Consider the following 23825-nt stretch of genomic DNA (forward strand, 5'->3'; position numbering starts at 1 on the left):
TAAAGTAAGCTGCAACACAGCGGTCAAGAACAGAATGACATCCGCCCGACCCCAGATCAAAACCGCCCAGAACAAAGTACAGATACGTAACTTTTTCCCTTCGCTTTTACCACGTCCCCACTCACGTGACGCGTTACCATAATAAACACATAGCACAGAATACAATGCAGACGGAAAACAGATGCGTTGCTCCGACACACAGCATTTTAAAATGACAGTAAACTGTTTCTCACCAGACAATTGATGCATCTATTCAGGGTTGTTGTTGTCCCATAATAATAAGATTATTAAGGGATTGGACACGCTGGAGGCAGGAAGCATGTTCCCGCTGATGGGTGAGTCCAGAACTGGAGGCCACAGTTTAAGAATAAGGGGTAGGCCATTCAGGACAGTGATGCAGAAAAGCTTTTTCACCCAGAGAGTGGTAAATATGTGGAATGCTCTGCCCCAGAAGGCAGTGGAGGCCAAGTCTCTGGATGCTATCAAGAGAGAGTTAGATAGAGCTCTTATAGATAGCGGGGTCAAAGGATATGGGGAGAGGGCAGGTACGGGGTACTGATTGTGTATGATCAGCCATGATCACAGTGAATGGCAGTGCTGGCTAGAAGGGCCGAATGGCCTACTCCTGCACCTATTGTTTATTGTCCCAAAACTGGGCAAATCTCTCTGAAATTATTTACTCTGATCATAACACAGAGCTGCTGACTGTTTCCTTAATTACCGCATTAAATATCCTCTAAAACTCCCATTAACACCCAGTTCCAGTCACAGGCTGTGAGTGGGTGTGAGGGTCTCTCTGTCAATCAGTGAGAACAAAGAATGTGACCCACACATCAGACTTATCTTCCATGTCCGGTTTCCATCAGATTACGGAAATTTTCACTGCCTCTTTATTTTTTGGATATATTTCGCATGGGATTATATCCCATTCTCTATCATAAACAGGCCATTAGGTCCATCTTCTATCAGTTTCCCTGCTTCACAATCCTCCACCCACCTACTCACCACAACCAGCAACAGTGCCCCGAAATCTCTGGTCCCTCATGTGTTTATCCAGCCTCCCCATTACATTCAATCTCTGCTGTTCCATTTCAGCCACTCCTGTGGCACTGAGTTCCACATCCTCCTCACTAAATTTCTTGTGGAATTTGTTAAAAGTCCATCTGGAATTACATCTTCCCACAAGTCTCCCCATAAATAGAGGTACTTCCTCCACCCGCACAAAATCACATACATCATTGATCTTAAATTCCTCCATCCTATCACACTGACGTCATATCCAGATGAAAATGCACAGCCTGTCCTGTCTTCCCTGTAAGTTTCATCCTCTCAGTAATGGTCTGACATTCAGAAACTTTCCCTGTCATTTACCCCGTGGTTCTGTATTGTCCGTGTGTGTGAGTGATTGCGGGAGTGGGAATTTTCAACACCTTGTAATGATTTGGATGAAATTCAGGATGTGGACGGTAAGTCCAAGTGTAATCAGATTTGTGTTTTATTTATTTCAGGAGGAAGCTCGTCGGAACAGAAGGTAGGACAGGCTCTTTACTAAAACCCTGAATGGATTTGTAAAATAGTTCAGAATATCAATTTATAACCAGCAATTTAATACTTACAGGATTAATGACGATGTCCAGGAATTGGCAGTGACAGATGAGACCCTACCAGTTGAAAAATTCGATCACCTCTATTTGTTGAACACAGTGCTGAGAGAAATGCTTGATGCTATTAATCGAGGTAAAACTTACAAAAATTCATTTCTCCTTGTTTATGAAGCTCAATTTAGTTCCAATTTGATGCAAAGATTGTCTGTAATACTGGGCTGAAGGGGAAGTGAAGTTTATTTCACATCAACCCCACCCACTGGGAGGCATCACTGTCACATGGTCAGCTGGAGATGTCAGACCCCTGGACACACAAGCACAGTGTCACAATACAACCAATACACGGACTGGCAGATGAACCACTGTGTTCCAATCCCAGGCAAATACACTAACACACCAGGACATGAGTTTGGATCTACCAAAGGAACTGGGAATTTAATACTGATGATGATATTGTAGGGAATAAAAGCAGGTATCAGTGTGGTGACTGGGATTGTCTGGAAAATACACACGTCCTCTGTTCCCTGTGAGTGCAGACTCTGACTGACACAGGTCTTCCCCCTTCCGGATCAGCATCTCTCACTGTTGTTAGAGGCAGAAGAGGGGAGTGGTCGTGATCGGGGACTGAATCGTCAGGGGAACAGACAGGAGAATCTATTGGTGTGAACGGGACACTCGAATGGTATGTTGCCTCCTGGGTGCCAGGGTCAGGGATGCCTCAAATCGTGTCTGCAGCATTTTAGAGAGGGAGGGAACAGAGCCAGACATCTTGGTAAATTTTGGGACAATGACATTGGAAGTAAAAGCAAAGAGGTCCTGAAAAGAATCTGGCTAGCTTGGTAGAAAGCTCAGAAGCAGTACCTCCAGGGTTGTAATTTCTGGATTGCTGCCTGTGCCACGTGCTGGTGAGGGTAGAAACAGGATAATTTGACAGATAAACATGGCTGAGAAGATGGTGCTGGGGACAGGGATTCAGGTTCTTGGATCATTGGGATCTCATCTGGTGGAGGAATGACCTGCTCAAAAGGGATGGGTCGCACCTCGACCCGAGCGAGAACAATATTCTCACAGAGAGGTTTGATAGAGCTGTTGGGGAGGGTCTGAACTAATTTGGTGGGGGGGGGGGGGGGTGTCGGGAACTGGAGAGAAGAGATAGGACTAATGGTTAAAATGCAAAGATAGCGTGCAGTCAGACTGTCAGATAGGGCGGACAGATGCGAAGAGAAAATTGCAGCCAGCAAGGTGAGTATCAGTGCATTAGGGATGCAGAATTAAAAAGGGTAGCAGATACAGTACACAAAGTGTTATATCTCAATGCATGGAGTATGAGAAGTAAGGTGGATGATCTTGTTGCACTATTACCGATTGTCAGGTATGATGTTGTGGCCATCACGGAATCGTGGCTGAAGGATGGTTGTAGTTGGGAGCTGAATGTTGAAGATTACACAATGTGTCGGAGGAAGGAAGGAAGGCTGATGGGGTGGTGTGGCTCTGCTGGTAAATCAGCAGCAAGATGTGACATAGGATTGGAAGATGTTGAATCCTTGTGGGTTGAGGTAAGGAACTGCAAAAGTAAAAATGACACCGACACGAGTCATATACAGGCCTCCCAACAGTCAGTGGGTTGAGGCCCACAGATTACAACTGGAAATAGAAAAGGCTGATGAAAAGGACAATGTTATGATAATCATGGGAGATTTCAACATGCAGGGCAATTGGGAAAATCAGGTTGGTAAAGGATTTCAAGAAAGTTTGTTGAATGCAATGTGATGGTTTTCTGGAGCAGTTTGTCGTTGAGCCTACTCGGGGAACAGCTCTACTGGATTGGGTGTTATGTATTGAACCAGAGGTGAGTAGTTAAAAGAAACCTTAGGAGGCAGTGCTCACAACATGACTGAGTTCAACTTGAAATCTGATAAGGAGAAAGTAAAGTCTGATATTGTAGTATTTCAGAGAAGTGAAAGAAATTACAGAGGTCTGAGAGAGGAGTTGGCCAAAGCAAATTGGAAGGAGATGCTGGCAGGGATGAGAGCAGAGCAGAAATGGTGTCAGTTTCTGGGAAAATGAGAAAGGTGAAGGATAGATGTATACCAAAAATAGATAAATACTCAAATGGCAAAATAGTAAAACCGTGGCTGACAAGGGAAGACAAGTTAATGTAAAGGCAAAAGAGAGGGTATACAACAAAACAAAAATTAGTAGGAAGACAGAGGATTGGGAAGCTTTTAAATATCTATAGAGAGGAACTAAAAGGATGATTGGGTGGGAAAAAATAAACAAGAAATCGATTTGAATTGAATTGACTTTATTACTTACATCCTTCATATACATGAGGATTAAAAATCTTTACATTACATCTCCATCTAAATGTGCAATGTGCAATTTATAGTAATTTATGATGAATTATATGTACAACAGGCTGGTTTATATAACACAGAAATACAGTTGTGTTAGCATGAGTTAAGTCTGATGGCCTGGTTGAAGAAGCTGTCCCAGAGCCAGTTGCTCCTGGCTTTTAATCTGTGGTACCATATCCCGGATGGTAGCAACTGGTACAGTTTGTGGTTGGGGTGACTCTGGTCTCCAATGATCCTTCAGGCCCTTTTTACACACCGGTCTTTGTAAAACAAGTTAGCAAACAATATCAAATTGTTTTTCAAGTATTGTAAAAAAAAACAGAGATGAGACTGGATATAGGACCGCTGGAAAATGAGGCTGGATATATAATAACACAGAATAAAGAGATGGCAGATGAACCAAATATTTTGCACCAGTCTTCACCGTGGAAGACACTAGCACTGTGCCCGGTGTTGAAGAGTGTGAGGGAAGAGAAGTGAGTGCAGTTACTGTTACAAGGGAGAAGGTGCTCAAAAAGCTGAAAGACCTAAAGGTACATAAGTCACGCGGACCAGATGAACTGCACCCTAGTGTTCTGAAAGAGATCGCAGTAGAAATTATAGAGGCATTTGAAATGATCTTTCAAAAATCACTGGACCCTGGCATGGTGCCAGAGGACTGGAAAATGGCAAATGTCACTTAACTCTTTAAGTAAGGAGGAAGACAGCAGAAAGGAAATTATTGACCAGTTAACAATCACACCTGTGGTTGGGAAGAAATTGGAGTCAGTTGTTAAGTATGAGGTTATGGAATACTTGGTGACACTGGACAAGACAGGACAAGTCAGCATGGCTTCGTTAAGGGAATATCCTGCCTGACAAACCTGTTGGGATTGTTTGAGGAGATTACAAGTAGGATAGATAAAGGGGATGCAGGGATGTTGTAAATTTGGAATCTCGGAAGGCCTTTGACAAGGTGCCACACATGAAGGTGGTAACCAGGTTAAGAGGCCATGGAATTACTGGAAATTTACATATGTGGATAGAGCGTTGGCTGATTGACAGGAAACAGAGAGTGGGAATAAAGGGATCCCATTCTGGTTGTCTGCCGGTTACCAGTGGTGTTCCACAGGGGTCCGTGTTGGGGCCGCTTTTTACGTTGTACATCAACGATTTGGATTATGGAATTGATGGCTTTGTGGCTAAGTTTGCTGATTATACAAAGATAGGTGGAGGGGACGGTAGTGCTGAGGAAACAGAGAGTCTGCAGAGAGACTTGGATAGATTGGGAGAATGGTCAAAGAAGTGGCAAATGAAATACCATGTTGAAAAGTGTATGGTCATGCACGTTGGTAGAAGAAATAAACGGGCAGACTATTATTTAGATGGAGAGAGAATTCAAAGTTCTGAGGTGCAATGGGACTTGGGAGTGCTCGTGCAGGATACCCTTAAGGTTAACCTCCAGGTTGAGTCGGTGGTGAAGAAGGCGAATGCAATGTTGGCATTCATTTCTAGAGGAATAGAGTATAAGAGCAGGGAAGTGAGGTTGAGGCTCTATAAGGAACTGGTAAGACCTCACTTGGAATACTGTGTGCAGTTTTGGGCTCCTTATTTAAGAAATGATGTTCTGACATTGGAGAGGGTTCAGAGAAGATTCACTAGAATGATTCCGGGAATGAGAGGGTTAACATGTGAGGAACATTTGACCGCTCTTGGACTGTACTCCTTGGTGTTCAGAAGAATGAGGGGGTACCTCACATAAACATTTGAATGTTAAAAGGCATGGACAGAGTGGATGTGGCAAAGTTGTTTCCCATGATGGGGGAGTCTAGTACAAGAGAGCATGACTTAAGGATTGACGGGCGCCCATTCAGAAGGGAGATGCGAAGAAATTTTTTTAGACAGAGGGTGGTGAATCTGTGAATTTCTTGCGGCAGTGGAGGCCAAGTCATTGGGTGTATTTAAGACAGAGATTGATAGGTATGTGAATAGCCAGGGCATCAAAGGTCATGGTGAGAAGGTGGGGGAGTGGGAATAAATGGGAGGATGGATCAGCTCATGATTAAATGGCGGAGCAGATTCGAACGACCGAATGGCCGGCTTCTACTGCTTTGTCTTATGGTCTTATTTGAATGAACCAGTATACGTAATAAGGATCTTGTAGCACAGGTAGAGTTTGGCAAGTACAAACCTAGGCAGGTACGCCTTTGGTCGAAGGAATAAAGACATAGACAATTCTGTAAACAGGGCGAAATTCAAAAATCAGAGTTGCAAAGGGACATGGATGTCCTTGTGCAGGATTCCCTGAAGGTTAACTTGCAGTTTGTGTCAGTGGTAAGATTGGCAAACTCAATGTTTGCTTCCATTTATAACCATATAACAATCACAGCATGGAAACAGGCCATTCCGGCCCTCCTAGTCCGTGCCGAACTCTTAATCTCACCTAGTCCCACCTACCCGCACTCAGCCCATAACCCACCACTCCTTTCCTGTCCATTTACCTATCCAATTTTACCTTAAGTGACACAACTGAACTGGCCTCTACTACTTCTACAGGAAGCTCATTCCACACAGCTATCACTCTCTGAGTAAAGAAATACGCCCTCGTGTTTCCCTTAAACTTTTGCCCCCTAACTCTCAAATCATGTCCTCTCGTTTGAATCTCCCCTACTCTCAATGGAAACAGCCTATTCACGTCAACTCTATCTATCCCTCTCAAAATTTTAAATACCTCGATCAAATCCCCCCTCAACCTTCTACGCTCCAATGAATAGAGACCTAACTTGTTCAACCTTTCTCTGTAACTTAAGTGCTGAAACCTAGGTAACATCCTTGTAAATCGTCTCTGCACTCTCTCTAATTTATTGATATCTTTCCTATAATTCGGTGACCAGAACTGTACACAATATTCCAAATTTGGTCTTACCAATGCCTTGTACAATTTTAACATTACATCCCAACTCCTGTACTCAATGCTCTGATTTATAAAGGCCAGCGTTCCAAAAGCCTTCTTCACCACCCTATCTACATGAGACTCCACCTTCAGGGAACTATGCACTGTTATTCCTAGATCTCTCTGTTCCACTGCATTCCTCAATGCCCTACCATTTACCTTGTATGTTCTATTTGGATTATTCCTGCCAAAATGTAGAACCTCACACTTCTCAGCATTAAACTCCATCTGCCACCATTCAGCCCATTCTTCTAACCGGCATAAATCTCCCTGCAAGCTTTGAAAACCCACCTCATTATCCACAACACCTCCTACCTTAGTATCATCGGCATACTTTCTAATCCAATTTACCACCCCATCATCCAGATCATTTATGTATATTACAAACAACATTGGGCCCAAAACAGATCCCTGAGGCACCCCGCTAGTCACCGGCCTCCATCCCGATAAACAATTATCCACCACTACTCTCTGACATCTCCCATGTAGCCACTGTTGAATCCATTTTATTACTCCAGCATTAATACCTAACGACTGAACCTTCTTAACTAACCTTCCATGTGGAACTTTGTCAAAGGCCTTGCTGAAGTCCATATAGACTACATCCACGGCCTTACCCTCGTCAACATTCCTCGTAACTTCTTCAAAAAATTCAATAAGGTTTTTCAAACATGACCTTCCACGCACAAATCCATGCTGGCTACTCCTAATCAGATCCATTCTATCCAGATAATTATAAATACTATCTCTAAGAACACTTTCCATTAATTTACCCACCACTGATGTCAAACTGACAGGTCTATAATTGCCAGGCTTACTTCTAGAACCCTTTTTAAACAATGGAACCACATGAGCAATACGCCAATCCTCCGGCACAATCCCCGTTTCTAATGACATCTGAAAGATCTCCGTCAGAGCTCCTGCTATCTCTACACAAACTTCCCTCAAGGTCCTGGGGAATATCCTGTCAGGACCCGCAGATTTATCCACTTTTAAATTTCTTAAAAGCGCCAGTAATTCCACCTCTTTAATTGTCATAGCTTCCATAACTTCCTTACTTGTTTCCCACACCTTACACCATTCAATATCCTTCTCCTTAGTGAATACTGAAGAGAAGAAATCGTTCAAAATCTCTGCCATCTCCCTCGGCTCCACACATAGCTGACCACCCTGATTCTCTAAGGGACCAATTTTATCCCTCACTATCCTCTTGCTTTTAATATAACTGTAGAAACCTTTCGGATTTACTTCCACCTTATTTGCCAAACCAAACTCGTATCTTCTTTTAGCTTTTCTAATCTCTTTCTTAAGATTCCTTTTACATTCTTTATATTCCTCGAGCAATTCCTTTACTCCATGTTGCCTATATCTATTGTAGACATACCTCTTTTTCCGAACCAAGTTTCTAATATCCCTTGAAAACCATGGCGCTTTCAAACCTTTAACCTTTCCTTTCAACCTAACAGGAACATAAAGATTCTGTACCATTATAATTTCACCCTTAAATGACCTCCATTTTTCTATTACATCCTTCCGAAAAAACAACTTGTCCCAATCCACTCTCTCTAAATCCTTGCGCATCTCTTCAAAGTTAGCCTTTCTCCAATCAAAAATCAAAAAAGGTTAAAAACTCTAGGTCCAGTCCTGTCCTTCTCCATAATTATATTGAAGCTAATGCTATTTTGATCACTGGACCCGAAGTGCTCCCCAACACATACATCTGTCAGCTGACCTATCGCATTCCCTAACAGGAGATCCAACACTGTCCCATCTCTAGTCGGTACTTCTATATATTGTTGCAAAAAACTATCCTGCACACATTTCACAAACTCTAAACCATCCAGCCCTTTTACAGAATGAGCTTCCCAATCTATGTGTGGAAAATTAAATTCTCCCAAAATCACCACCTTGTGTTTACTACAAATATCTTCTGTCTCCTTACACATTTGCTCTTCCAACTCACGCTCCCCATTAGGTGGCCTATAATACATTCCTATCAGTGTTACTACACCTTTCCCATTCCTCAATTCCACCCAAATAGCCTCCCTAGAGGAGCTCTCTAATCTATCCTTCCAAAGCACCGCCATAAGATTTTCTCGGACAAGCAATGCAACACCTCCTCCTCTGGCCCCTCCTACTCTATCACACCTGAAGCAACTAAATCCAGGAATATTTAGTTGCCAATCACACCCTTCCTGCAACCATGTTTCACTAATAGCTACAACATCATAATTCCAGGTATCAATCCACGCTTTAAGCTCATCCACCTTTCTTACAATGCTCCTAGCATTAAAATAGATACATTTAAGATACTCTCCACCTCCTCCTCTCTTTTCATCCCTAACAATGCATTCAAATTTATTATCCTTTTCTTTCTTCTCCCCTACATCTTCGGGCTGAGCGCATCCCTTCTCCATCACCTGCCTTTCCTCCCTCACACACTGTCTACTTACTTGCTCTACTGGTGAACTAACCTCCTCTCCCATAGTTTCCTCAAATTGATTTCCGTTCCCCCATCTTACTAGTTTAAAGTCTGCCCTGTAGCCCTAGCAAACCTCCCCGCTAGGATATTGGTCCCCCCAGGATTCAAGTGTAACCCGTCCTTCTTGAACAGGTCACGCCTGCCCCAGAAGAGGTCCCAATGATCCAGAAACTTGAATTTCGAGAGGATTAGAGTACAAGAGCAAGGATGTAATGCTGAGGTTTTATAAGGCATTGGTCAGAACACACGGAGTATTGTGAGCAGTTTTGGATCCCTTCTATCGGAAAACATGTACTGGCATTGGAGGGGGTCCAGAAGATTCACAAGAAAAATTCCGGGAATGAAAGAGTTAACATATGAGGAGTGTTTGATGGCTCTGGGCCTGTACTCACCGGAGTTTAGAAGAATGGCTGATTTATTATCCCTTTGAACCCTATTCTCCCGCTTCCTCCCCATAACTTTTGAGAATCTGACTAATCAAGATGTTTACTTATTAACTTCTGCTTTAAAAATCAAACAGGAGAAAATCTGCAGATGCTGGTAATCCAAGCTACACAGGTCCTGATGAAGGGTCTCACCAGATCTCGCTGACACCTGTCTGGAGAGAGTTGATGTTGGGAGGATGTGGGTGGGTCGAGAACGGTAAGCACAGCCTCCGACTATAGGGATGTCCATTTAGGACAGAGATGAGGAGGAATTCCTTTATCCACAGGATAGTGAATTTGCCACAGGCAACTGTGGAGGCCAAATAATTGAGTATATTTAAAGCGGAGTATCAAACACAAATTGTTTGGGGGGGGGGACGTCACGTGATGACGTGGGATCGAGACGCGGATATCCAGCTCTCCCGTAAAAAAAACTAATAAATTAATGTTTAAGTGAAGAAAAGTTAGTAAATATTTCCTAAAAACTACGTCTAAACTACTCAGGATTTTCCTTAGATATGCCTCCTAAATAGACAAAGAAGAAAACTATTACTTTGAAGATAGTACAAGGAGCCGGCCACCATGAAGAAGCCTCGGACTCAAGTGCATCTCAATCCGGCGACACAAAACAGAAATCGCCCGCAGCATCAATCGTCTCCAAGGAACAGCAGGAACTACGCGTGCGCGCCGGAAAGGGCATGCGCAAACATTAGCACATTGAACTACAAATCCCAGCTACGATTGGAAGCGGAAGTGACAATGAAGCCGTGGTGGATTCGGATTCTCTGGAACATACGGATGAAGATGAACATGTAAAAGAAGAACAACAGGAAGAGATTGGAGGTGGGAGATATTCTGGACACATAAGAGTTCCTTCTTTGGTGCAAATAATGCATGAATTAAAAGAAATTAAAATATTAAAAATAATACAAGAAGATATTAAAAATATGAAGGCTATGTTTGATAAAATGGTGAAAAAAACAGGAGAAAATGGACAAGAAAGTTAAAAACCTGGAAGAAATAACGGGAGACACTATTGAGAATGTGAAGAAAATGGAGGATAATACTCTTGCCTGGACATCAGAAAGAAAACGACTGTTGGAAAAAATAGACGTGCTTGAAAATTTTAGTAGAGGAAATAATATTAAAATTGTTGGTCTTAAAAGAAGGGATAGAAGGAGAGGATCCAATAAAATGTTTTGAAAAATGGATCCCGGAAAATTTGGAAATGGAAGAGGGAACCCAGTTGATTGAAATCGAAAGGGTCCACAGAGCTTTAAGATCAAAACCCTCGACCAATCTTGATAAAATGCTTAAGATATCAAGATAAAGAAAAGATCTTGAAGGCGGCTGCCCAATATGCCAGAAAGAAAAATGAGCCATTGATGATAGAAGGGAAAGCAGTTCTTTTCTATCCTGATATAAGTTATGACCTTTTGAAGAGAAAGAAGAAATTTAAGCCAGCGAAAAATGTTTTATGGGAAAAGGGTTATAAATTTCTATTGCGCCACCCAGCAACACTGATAATTTTTTTGGATGACGGAAAAAGAAGATTTTTACTGATCATCGGGGTGCAGAGGAGTTTGCACAAGAACTCCCAAATATTCGCTAGTCATAGTAAAGATTTAAAAGTGAAACAGATTAAAGATGAAGACAGGGACACTGAAGTGAGTTGATGGACATTAAGGACAGAAGAATATTTAAATATACTTTTAATTATATGATACAGGTTAAAATTTGAGAAATATTAATCGAGTAGTGATATTTTTTCTTATATATACTTTTTTCATGTTACGGGGGAGCTGGGGGAACTTCGGATCGATCGCTGCGGGATTCACGTGTGTAATCATGGCGTTTGCCATGACCCGCACAACGGAGGGGGGTAATGTTGTGTTTTTTTTATTCACAAAATTACCAGGGGTTTTATTTTTCTTTTATCTTTCTTTCTTTGCCTGGATGATCGGAGGGGAGACACATAGCAACATGGAGAATTTTAAAATAATTCCCCACGGTACTATGAGAGTTGAAATATTATGTATGATTATAGGCCAGAGTAACCACGTTAAAAATAATGACTAATTTCCTGATTTTTTAAAGTCTTAATGTTAATGGGCTTAATGGACTGATGAAAAGAAAAAGAATTTTAACATACATTAAGAAAATGAAAATAGATATAGCTTTTATACAAGAAGCACATTTAACAGAGATAGAACATCAGAAATTAAAGAGAGATTGGGTCGGAAATGTTATAGCAGCTTCATTTACTTCAAAAGCGAGGGGAGTTGCAATTTTGGTCAACAAAACTTTACCAATTAAAATACAAAATGTACTAATTGATTCTGCGGGAAGATATGTAATTATACATTGTCAAATCTTTTCAGAACTATGGACTCTTATGAATATTTATGCACCAAATGAAAACGATGTAAAATTTATACAGGAGGCTTTTTTGAATTTGGCTGACACACATGATAAAATATTAATAGGCGGAGAATTTAACTTTTGTCCAGACCCAGTTTTAGATAGGTCAGCAAAGGTTGTTACAAAACCAAAAGTAGCAAAATTAACTTTATTATTGATGAAAGATTTAAATTTGATTGATAAATGGAGAAGAATTAACCCAAAAGAAAGAGATTATTCATTTTATTCAAATAGACATAAAACTTATTCAAGGATAGTTTTTTTCTTAATATCAGCGAATATTCAAGACAGAGTGAAAAATATGGAATATAAAGCAAGAATATTGTCAGATCATTCCCTCTTGATGGATAAGGAGGAAGCGATTTACAGATGGAGATTTAATTCAATATTATTAAAACGTCAAGATTTTTGTGATTTTATGAAAAAAACAGATTCAAGTTTTTTAGATACAAACTCACATTCAGTTAATGATAAATTTATATTATGGGAAGCGATGAAGGCATATTTGAGAGGCCAGATAATAAGTTATACTTCTAAAATTAAGAAGGAATATATGGTAGAAATAGATCAATTGGAAAAAGAGATTACAAAATTAGAAAAAGAATCTCAAAGATATATGACAGAAGAAAAACAAAGACAACTTGTTAATATAATACACTTCAGACATACCGAACAGAAAAAAGCAATTATGAGAACTAAACAGAGATATTATGAACTAGGTGAAAGATCACACAAGATTCTTGCTTGGCAGTTAAAAACAGACCAGGCTTCCAAAACGATAAATGCAATTAGAACGAGTGTAAATAAAATTATTTATAAACCTTTATAAACTTTTAAATTTTTTTATTCTGAATTGTATCAATCAGAATCACAGAATGATATTGTTGAGATAGAAAGGTTTTTATCACAAATAACTCTCCCAAAATTGAATTTGGAAGAACAGAAGGGATTAGATGTGCCTTTTACATTAAAAGAGGTCGAAGAAGCTCTAGGATCACTTCAGAGTAATAAATCTCCAGGAGAAGATGGTTTTCCGCCTGAATTTTACAAAAGGTTTAAAGAATTATTAATTCCTCCTTTTATGGAGCTAATACACCAAGCGGAAAGAACACATAAACTTCCAGAAACTTTTTCGACAGCTATTTTAATAGTAGTGCCAAAAAAAGACAGAGATCTTTTAAAACCAACACCATATAGACCTATTTCTTTGTTGAACATGGATTATAAAATAATAGATAGATAGATAGATAGATAGATAGATAGATACTTTATTCATCCCCATGGGGAAATTCAACTTTTTTCCAATGTCCCATACACTTGTTGTAGCAAAACTAATTACATACAATACTTAACTCAGTAAAAAATATGATATGCATCTAAATCACTATCTCAAAAAGCATTAATAATAGCTTTTAAAAAGTTCTTAAGTACTGGCGGTAGAATTGTAAAGCCTAATGGCATTGGGGAGTATTGACCTCTTCATCCTGTCTAAGGAGCATTGCATCGATAGTAACCTGTCGCTGAAACTGCTTCTCTGTCTCTGGATGGTGCTATGTAGAGGATGTTCAGAGTTATCCATAATTGACCGTAGTCTACTCAGCGCCCTTCGCTCAGCTACCGATGTTAAACTCTCCAGTACTTTGCCCACGACAGAGCCCGACTTCCTTACCAGCTTATTAAGACGTGAGGCGTCACTCTTCTTAATGCTTCCTCCCCAACACACCACCACAAAGAAGAGCAAAGATTTTATCTAACAGATTATCTAAATACTTACCAAAATTAATACACATGGACCAAACAGGATTTATTAAAAATAGACAATCGGCAGACAATGTAACTCGGTTACTTAGCATAATTCATTTGGCACAAAAGAGGGAAGAAATGAGTGTAGCAGTTTCTTTGGATGCAGAAAAAGCATTTGATAGATTGGAATGGGATTTTTTATCTAAGGTATTGGAAAAATATGGATTAGGAGTATCTTTTATAAAATGGATTAAAACCTTCAATACTAACCCCAAAGCTAAAGTGGTGACAAATGGCCAAATTTCAACATAATTTCAGTTAAAAAGGTCAACTAGACAAGGTTGTCCATTATCACCTGCTTTACTAGTGTTGGCGATAGAACCATTAGCTGAATTAATTAGAACTGACTCAAATATTACGGGTTTCAGAGTTAATCTGGAGGAATATAAGATTAGCTTATTTGCTGATGATGTTCTGATTTATCTAACTAACCCATTACATTCGTTGCGTAAATTATCTTCTAGATTGGAAGAATATGGGAAAATATCAGGATACAAATTAAATTGGAATAAAAGTGAATTTCTACCACTTACGAAAGGAGATTATAGTCAATGTAGATTAATAACTCTATTTAGATGGCCAATAAATGGTATAAAGTATTTAGGTATAAGAGTTGATAATGATATAAAGAATTTATATAAATTAAATTATTTGCCATTATTGAAAAAAATTCAAGAGGATCTTGATAAATGTTACCAATAACATTAGTAGGTAGAGTCAATGCTGTAAAAATGAATATATTCCCTAGATTACAATATTTATTCCAAACATTACCAATACAATTATCACAGAAATTTTTTCAAGAGTTAAATAAATGTGTGAGGAAATTCCCTTGGAAAGGTAAGATGTCAAGAATATCGTTGGAAAAATTGACATGGAAATTTGACCTAGGAGGGTTACAATTACCAAATTTTAAGAATTATTACAAAGCAAATCAACTTAGATTTATTGCATCTTTTCTTGATGAAGATAAACCAGCATGGATTAGAATAGAATTAGACAAAATAGGAGAAAATATACCAGAAGATTTTATATATAAATGGGAATCTAAATGGATACGGGAAAAGAAAGAATCTCCTATACTAAAACATTTAATTGATTTATGGAATAAGATAAATGTTGATGATGAGATAAAGAAATCTTTATTAGCAAAGAGACCTTTAATTCAAAATAAACTTATCTCTTTTACAATGGATAATCATCTTTTATATAACTGGTTTCACAAAGGGATTAGATATATAGGAGACTGTTTTGAAGGAGGTATATTAATGTCATTTGACCAATTAAAGAATAATTATAAAATATCAAATAACACCCTTTTCTGTTATTTCCAATTAAGGACTTATTTAAGAGGTAAAATGGGTCAAACAATGTTATTGCTGAAACCTAATGAAATAGTAACTTTATTTCATAAAGGAAAAATTTAAGAACATATTTCTGGTATGTATAATTTGATTCAAAAACAGGCAATTAAACAAGGAATTCATAAGTCAAGACAAAAATGGGAAACTGATTTGAATATTAAAATTGATGAAACAAGTTGGTCAAGATTATGTCTTGACAGTATGACAAATACAATAAATGTTCGACAGATTAGTACAATATAACTTTTTACATCAAATATATATTACACCACAAAAAATAAATAGATTAAACTCAAATTTATCTGATCAATGTTTTCGATGTAATCAAGAAATTGGTAATTGTTTACACTCTGCTTGGTCTTGTTCTAAAGTTCAACATTTTTGGACAAATTTAAGAGTTTTACTGGAACAAATTATTGGGATACAACTTCCACACAATCCATTATTTTTTTTTACTAGGCAATATTGAAGGGATAAAAATTCATAAAAATTGCATTTGTAGTAGCCAAAAAGGCTATTGCAGTTACTTGGAAATCGGAATCATACTTAACTATAGATCGTCGGAAGAATGGAATTTATTGCTGCATTCCACTTGAAAAAATTACTTATAATTTAAGAGATAAATATGAAATATTTCTGAAAATTTGGCGCCCTTATTTACAAAAAAATACGAATAAATATATAGGTGCTCCGAAGATAAAATTATTGGTTATCTGGGGAAAGAAATAAATATACATATTAAAGCTATTATGAACTCCATGGAGCATGTGGGTATCTTCCGATATCCAGGCATTCTTTCTTTATTTTTTCTTTTTTTTCTATCGCGATGTTGTGGGGAGGGGGAAGGGTTTTTTTCTTTCTGTAACCTATTTGAAAATGAAAGTAACACACACAAATTGTTGGGGGAACAGCAGGCCGGGAAGTTTCAATGGAAAAGAGTAAACAGTCCACGGTTCAGACTGAAACACTGCATCAGGACCTGTGTTGCTTCAGGGTCCCTGCAAATTCATCCCCTGTCCTAAAGAGGGGCTGCGGGGGACGGGGTTATGGGAAAGGGGACAAAGTATTCCTCATCTGCCATCTTTGCCCCCTCCAGCTTCTCATTACGTCTACACACACAGTTCACCCACGGGCTTTCCACCCCTCCCCCTCCTGGTTCAATCTGCCATTCATCTCTCTCCTACTGGTTCCCATTATCACCTCCTTTACTGTCTCAAACCATCACACTCACAAATGAATGTGAACATTGTATGACGGGCCTGTTCCTGTGCTGTACTGCTCTATATTCTCTGTTCCCAGTTTCGGAGAATGAGAGGAGATCTCATGGAAACACAAAATTCTTTCAGGGGTCAACAGGCAGGAGTGAGGGAGGATGTTTCCCCTGTCTGAGGAGTCAAGGGCCAGGGGTCTCTCTGCTCTCCGTCCAGCGGAAAACCCCCCGATCCCCGGGGCCGCGCTCCCCGAGTCTCCCCCCCGATCCCCGGGGCCGCCCTAACCGAGTCTCCCCCCCACCCCAATCCCCGGGGCCGCGCCGCCCGAGTCTCCCCCCCCCCCCCGATCCCAGGGGCCGCGCTGTCCGAGTCTCCCCCCGATCCCCGGGGACTCTCTAATTCTCTGCTTCTCCCCCCAGTGTCTGTCACCCTGGATGTGGAAACGGCGAATCCGCGGCTCGAGGTGTCTGACGATCGGAAGAGTGTGAGATGGACTTGGACCCAGAGGAATGTCCTTTACACCCGGAAGATATTCACAAACTGGTCTTGTGTGCTGGGATCGGAGGGATTCACATCGGGGAGACATTACTGGGAGGCGGAGGTGACAGGGAATCGGAGCTGGTGTCTGGGAGTCGTCGCAGAGTCTGGGGAGAGGAAGGGACGGGTCAATCTGAGTCCGGAGACCGGATTCTGGGTCATCAGGCGGGTTGATGACGTGTTATATCGGGATTATGACGTGTACCGTGATCTCCCCTCCCCCGAGTCCCGTCTCCCTGCCGGTCCCATCCCCGGGAGGGTGGGAGTTTATCTCAGTTACGAGTCCGGGACAGTTTCATTTTACAACGCGGAGACCAAGTCCCACCTCCACACCTTCACTGGGAATAAATTCACAGAGAAACTTTATCCTTTCTTCCGGACTGGGAATGTCAACCAGTGGCTGAGAATCTGCTCCGGTTCCGCTCCGGGTCTGTAAACGGGTCGGATCCCCGGACCGGCGTCCGGAGTAAAGTCCCTGTAAATATAAATGTGCGGAGAGTGCAGCTAAATACGTGGCTAAGGAGATGGTGCAGGAGGGAGGGCTTCATGTTTCTGGACAATTGGGCTTTGTTCCCGGGAAGGTGGGGCCTGTTCCGACGGGATGATTTGCCCCTGAACTGGAGGGGGACTAACATCCTTGCGGGTAGATTTGCCAGTGCTGCTCCGGGGGGGGGGGGGGTAAAAAAGATTTGCAGAGGGAGGGGAACCAGAGTGTTAGAGCAGATAGTGAGGTGGAGGAGGATAAAGGTCATGCGAGGACTGCATGTATAGACAGAAATCAAAGGTTTGTACATTAGGTTGTAAATTAATTTTCAGAGCTTTAGAAATTGTAGAAACTAAAGATTTCCAAAAAGATTTTGATGAAGAACATAACCAGAACATATGTGAAAAAGTGGATACTTCAGTTTTACACCTATCGCAATAATTGTCTATGTTAGGAAATATTTTGGATAGTCTCTCCTTTGTTAAATAGTAACAGTGAACAATTTTAAATTGAATTAAACACTGATTGGCACATATTAAAGAAGAATTGACCATCTTCATTAACAAAGGTCATATTAATTTCTCTCTCCCAAACTTTTTATTCTTTAGTGATTAAGGGGATCTGTATTTTTTGCAGATTTATTTATTTTTATTATCATTTATTTTCTGATTAGCAAATATTCTCTCATACACACTTACTGCAACATCTTCAGGTTAGACTTTTTTACAAAAATAATTATCTAAGTTTCCATTTTTGCAAGAATCTGATTTGTTGGATACTATTTTGAATATGAATCCTTTAGTAACAGAATTTGTAATTCTCATTGGTAGAATTTATAATTTATTTTTAATACATTAATACAAAAAGATAACCTCCCACCTGAGGTTTATACATGATAGAAATATTCGTTGTTTCAGACGTGATAGAGGGGGAGGGATGAAAGGGGGAGGAGTGGCATTATTAGTCAGGGAAAATATCACAGCTGTGCGTAGACAGGACAGACCGGAGGGCTTGTCTACAGAGGCCATATGAGTGGAGCTGAGGAACGGGAAAGGTGTGACCACACTAATAGGGGTGTATTATAGACCGCCCAATAGTCAGAGAGAATTGGAGGAGCAAATCTGTATAAAGTTAGTAGACCGATGTAAGAAACAGGAAGTTGTAATAGTAGGGGATTTTAACTTTCCACATATTGACTGGGACTCCCAAACTGTAATAGGGCGAGATGGCTTGGAGTTTGTGAAATGTTTTCAGGAAAGATTTCTAAATCAATATATAGAGATAACTACGAGAGAGGATGCAATACTTGATCTCCTATTAGGGAACCAGACAGGTCAGGTGACAGAAGTATGTGTAGGCGAACATTTTGAATCAAGTGACCATAATGTGATCAGTTTCATGTTAATTATGGATAAGGATAGGTCTGGTCCTTGAGTTGAGGTTGTAAATAGCAGAAGGGCTAATTTTGTGGAAATGAAAAAAGATCTAGGAAGAGTGGATTGGGGTAAGTTTTTTTTTTTCCTGACAAGGATGTGTTCAGTAAGTGGAAGGCCTCCAAATGTGAAATTTTGAGGGTGCAGAGTTTGCATTTTCCTGCCAGGATTAAAGACAAAGTTAGCAGGCATAGGGAACCTTGGTTTTCAACCGATATTGGCGATCTGGTTAAGAAAAAGAGAGAAGTGTATAGCAGGTAGAGGCAACAAAGAGCAAATGAGTTACTTAAAGAGTATAGAAAGCGTAAGAAAATTCTAAAGAAGGAAATCAGGAAGAAAAAAACAGACATGAGGTGGCTTTGGCAGATAATGTGAAGGAAAACCTGAAGGGTTTCTACAAGTATATTAAGAGTAAAAGGATAGTAAGGGACAAAATTGGTCCCCGAGAAGATCAGAGTGGTCGTCTGTGTGTGGAGCCTTACGAGATGGGGGAGATCTTAAAACAGTTTTTTTGCATCAGTATTTACTCAGGAAACTGGCATAGTGTATGTGGAAGGAAGGGAAACAAGCAGTAGTGTCATGGAACATTTGTAGATTAAAGAGGAGGAGGTGCTTGCTGCCTTACAGCGCATAAAGGTAGATAAATCCCCCGGGCCTGACTTGATATTTCATCGGACCTTGAGAGAGACTGGAGTAGAAATTGCAGGGGCCCTGACAGAAATATTTAAAATATCCTCAGCCACGGGTGCAGTGCCGGAGGATTGGAGGGTAGCTCTTGTTATTCCATTGTTTAAAAAAGGCTCCAATAGTAAACCAGGTAATTACAGGCCAGTGAGCCTGACATCAGTAGTATGTAAATTATTGTAAGATGTTCAGAGAGATCGGATTTACAAGTATTTGGACAGCCAAGGGCTGATTAAGGATAGTCAGTATGACTTTGTGCATGGTAGATCGTGTTTAATGAATGTTGTAGAGTTTTTCGAGGAGGTGATCAAGAAAGTAGATGAAGGAAAGGCTCTGGATGTTGTCTACATGAACCTTAGTAAGGTCTTTGACAAGGTCCCACATGCGAGGTCAGTTCAGAAGGTTCAGACATGAGGTATCCATGGAGAGGTTGGAGAGATTGAAAGAGTGCAGAGATTTACTAGGATGTTGCCAGGTCTTCAGGAGTTGAGTTACAGGGAAAGATTGAACAGGTTAGGCCTTTATTCCTTGAAGCGTAGAAGAATGATGGGGGATTTGATAGAGGTTTACAAAATTATGGGGGATATAGACCGTAAATGCGAGTAGGTTCTTTCCATTTAGATGAGCAGAAAATAGTTGATGAATATCAAGAAACATTAAATATTCTCAGTTATCCCTGTGAGTATTCTGGGGTGTTACATGAAAATATTTGTTAACCAATTTCATTGATCTTGATTATGGTTGTGGTTTATAGATCAGCTTCATCTTCAACTTTATTATGTTTGGGTGTGATACAAGCACAGGCTTTGAGATTGTGTTGTGGTGCAGTCAGGTCGTCCCCTGTTTCGGCTTTACTGGTTGAAATTGTGGAGTTTCAATTTAATGTTAACATACTGGTTTAATATAAGGGGAAAGAAATGATTAATCTGTTCAAGGTGTATTGGAGGACTGTTGGGAACTTCACAAGAAGAGTGTTTTTAGTTTTGGGTGCCTGGGTTTTTATCACACTGGGAATATGTGTTGGTTTGCTATATATTAAGGAAGTTATTGACCTAGCTTAACCATTTTTACAGAAGGATGAAAATATAATTGAACTGGGAATGTTGGTGTTGCTGTGTTATGCGTGAATGATAGGTAATGATAAAGAAACGACCTACCATCCATTTATCAGGAACTGGTCACCATCATTTCTTGCTTACAGTGGGTGCAGGGAATCTGTCCATGTAAAGTTGTCATTTGTTCAGATTCCCTTCGGTTTTCAAAAGTCTTAAAAGAGGTAATTCTCACAGCAAGTCAGATTTACTCATCAAACATTATTTCATATACAGAGGATTGGACTCGGGGTTTGAGGGACTACAGAAGGACTTAGACAGCTTCGGAGACTGAGCAATGAAGTGGCAGATGGAACACACTGTCGGGAAATGTACGCTCATGCTCTTTGGTCTCAGAAATAAAAGGGTTAGTTATTTTCTAAATGGAGAAAAATGCAGAAACTGAGATGCAAAGGGAAGTGGGATTCCGTGTGCAGGGTGAATTTGCAGGAGTGGGGAAAGCAAATGTGATCTCACTATTCATTAGAAGAGGATGAGAATATAAAGACACCGATGTAATGCTGAGTCTTTATAAAGCATTGGTGAGGCCTCACCTGGAGTATTGAAGCAGTGTTGGGCCCTTATCCTGGAAAGATGTGCTGAAACTGGAAAGGGTTCTATGGTTCATGAAAATGATTCCAGGATTAAACGGCTTGTAATGTGAAGAGCGTCTGATGGCTCTGGGCCAGTTTTCACTGGAATTCAGAAGACTGACGGGTAACCTAATTGAATGTTGAAAGACCCTGACAGAGTGGATGTGGAGAGGATGTTTTCTCTGGTGGGCGGGTCTAAGACCAGAGAATGTAGCCTCGGAATAGAGGGTTCTCCTTTTGGAACCGAAATGAGGAGGAATTTCTGTGGCAGAGAGGACTGAATCTGTGGAAATTGTTGCCCCAGGCTGCTACCGAGGCCAAGTCATTATGTATATTTAAGACAGAGGTTGATAAGACCCTTGATCAGTCAGGGCATGAAGGGATACGGGGCGGTGTGGAGGGGGTGAGGCAGGAGACTGCGAAAGAGAGGTAAAATGGATCAGCCATGATGAAATGACGGAGCAGACGTGATCGGCAAAATGGTCCTATGGGGTCTAATACAAGAATGACGAACTCCTCTGAAGTTATCCGGGGTCCTGGTGAGAGAGTACACAGGTCTGCTCCCCTCTCAGAGTCAGTCTGTGGGATAAAAGGAATGAAGAGGTTTCCCAGATTGATTCCGGGGTTGTGCTGGTGTCCTCAGAGAGATTACACTGACTGGGCCTGTCTCAAAATGAGAGAAATAAGAGGTGGTCAGACTGAGACAGACACCGTCTCACAGGGTACTGACAGGGTCGGGGCAGGAATGATGTTTCCCCTGACTGGGGTGTGGGACCGGGGGTCACAGACTCAAAATCCGAGGCCAGCTCATCAGGATGAGGGGAGTTTTTCTCAACCACAGTGTGGCGAAACTTTGGAATTTTCTCCACTAGGTTTAGGAATTTAAAGAAAAATTTCGGGGCCCAGCGATTATGGGAACGTTGCAGGAAAGTGGAGCTGATGTCAAAGATCGGGCGTAATCGCAGGAAAGGACAGAACAAGCGTAAAGGACCGAATGACCACGCCTACTCCTGTTTCTTATCTTCTAAAGCACGGGTTTACCTTTGCGCTTTGTTCTCCTTTGACCTTCAGCCGTTCGGATTGCTCCGGAGATCCATCGGCAGCCGCTGCGGGGCAGCTCCCGTCTGGGAGACAGCTCCAGACAGTAGGCCCTGATCCACGGCGGGGAAAGGGCGTGTGCCCTCCGTGTAGCTGAAACATCTCATAGTCTCTTCACCTCTGCTATCGGAAGGATTCAAACCCCCGGCCGGTGTTGCAGCCTTTACTCGAGATACAACTCGCGATCTGCCGCCTCTCCACGGATCCATGTTCGGCCCGCTCCGAGAGCTCAGCGTCCCGCCCACCTACACTCACTCGCCAATGAGAACATGCGTCTCCCAGCGACCCGCCCACCTACACTCCTTCGCCAATGCGAACATGTTGCTCCGAGCTCAGCCCCCGCCCACCTACACTCATCCACCAATGAGAACTTGTGTCTTCCAGTGCTCAGCGTCCCGCCCATCTACACTCCTCCGCCAATGAAAACATGCTGCTCTCAGCGGTGTTCACTGATTGGCTGATTGTGTTGATGACGCTATCGAGAGCCGGAGATGTCAGTCTCCATTTGTTCCCAGAATCAGGGGAGACTCCCTGAAACTCAAAGTGCAAAGTAAATGTTATTATCAAAGCACATCCTACAACCCCGAGATTCATTTACCTGCGGAATACTCAGAAAATCCATAGAATGGTGACATCAGTGAAATATCAACCAGAAGACAACAAACTGTGCAAATGCAAATATAAATAAATTCCGATAAATAACGGGAGATGAAATAACAAGATGTAAATTCGCTAAAGTGCGATCATTGGTTGTGGGAGCATCTCAATGGATGGACAAGGCAGTGTAATTATCCTCTGTTGTTCACGATCCTGATCACTGGGGAAGGGATCTGTCCCTGGGGAAGGCAGCCGCTGTCCCTGAACCTGGTGGTGCGAGTCCTGAAGTTCTTGTACCGTCCATGTGATGGCAGCAGAGAGACAAGATCTTGGACATCGATGGGTTCACCACCGTCAGTCAGCTGGAGTGGGTGGGTCAGAGTAATTGGGAAGTCTCCCGGATTAGCCATGTAACATCACGAGCTCTTTGTGGCGCTGTGGAACATGGCCACTGATCTGGGCAGGAATCTTTCTGCATGGCCTGAACACTGCACGGCACTTCCAATGAAAGGAAATTCCATCAGTGCCGCACCGACTGCGATCTGCGTGGGAGTGTTTCAGATACTGTGCAACCGCGCACACGCGCAGCACAGCGGCAACAGGGAGTAACACCAATGAGAGATTGACATTGTGCTACGTCACAGGCTGACGTTTATGGTCAGTCCAGAGGCCACAAATCCCACAGTTTCGCGACTCTCTTGGTAAAGAA

The 23825-nt window shown here is 41.3% G+C and overlaps 3 protein-coding genes across 4 annotated transcripts in view; all 3 read left to right on the plus strand.

The window, feature by feature from the left end:
* The window catches only part of LOC140720156 (uncharacterized), a 39598-nt gene extending 37447 nt beyond the window's left edge, over positions 1-2151 (plus strand). Inside the window, exons 4-6 of the mRNA XM_073035041.1 lie at positions 1509-1531; positions 1619-1737; positions 2141-2151. Of these exons, the coding sequence (XP_072891142.1) occupies positions 1509-1531; positions 1619-1737; positions 2141-2151 (153 nt within the window). The remainder of the gene's footprint in view (positions 1-1508; positions 1532-1618; positions 1738-2140) is intronic.
* The window catches only part of LOC140720188 (uncharacterized), a 393541-nt gene that overhangs the window by 346502 nt on the left and 23214 nt on the right, over positions 1-23825 (plus strand). The gene's annotated exons all lie outside the window — the stretch shown is intronic.
* On the plus strand, positions 9979-17764 carry LOC140720189 (E3 ubiquitin-protein ligase TRIM39-like). 2 transcript variants are annotated; one of them, XM_073035077.1, is made up of 2 exons: positions 9979-10017; positions 17019-17764. In XM_073035077.1, the coding sequence occupies exons 1-2, from the start codon at positions 9987-9989 to the stop codon at positions 17570-17572; spliced, it is 585 nt and encodes a 194-aa protein (XP_072891178.1). In that variant the 5' UTR covers positions 9979-9986; the 3' UTR covers positions 17573-17764. The 2 variants fall into 2 exon arrangements, with proteins under 2 accessions (XP_072891178.1, XP_072891177.1); XM_073035076.1 differs by lacking the exon at positions 9979-10017 and adding an exon at positions 11635-11682.

This window comes from Hemitrygon akajei, unplaced genomic scaffold (assembly GCF_048418815.1).
Source record: "Hemitrygon akajei unplaced genomic scaffold, sHemAka1.3 Scf000037, whole genome shotgun sequence".
Classification (NCBI taxonomy): domain Eukaryota; kingdom Metazoa; phylum Chordata; class Chondrichthyes; order Myliobatiformes; family Dasyatidae; genus Hemitrygon; species Hemitrygon akajei.

Coding starts and splice junctions, on each gene's coding strand:
- LOC140720189 (XM_073035076.1), top strand. CDS start 11,649: ATGGCGTTTGCCATGACCCGCACAACGGAGGGGG. Junction 11,683..17,018: donor GACCCGCACAACGGAGGGGG/GTAATGTTGTGT, acceptor TTCTCCCCCCAG/TGTCTGTCACCCTGGATGTG.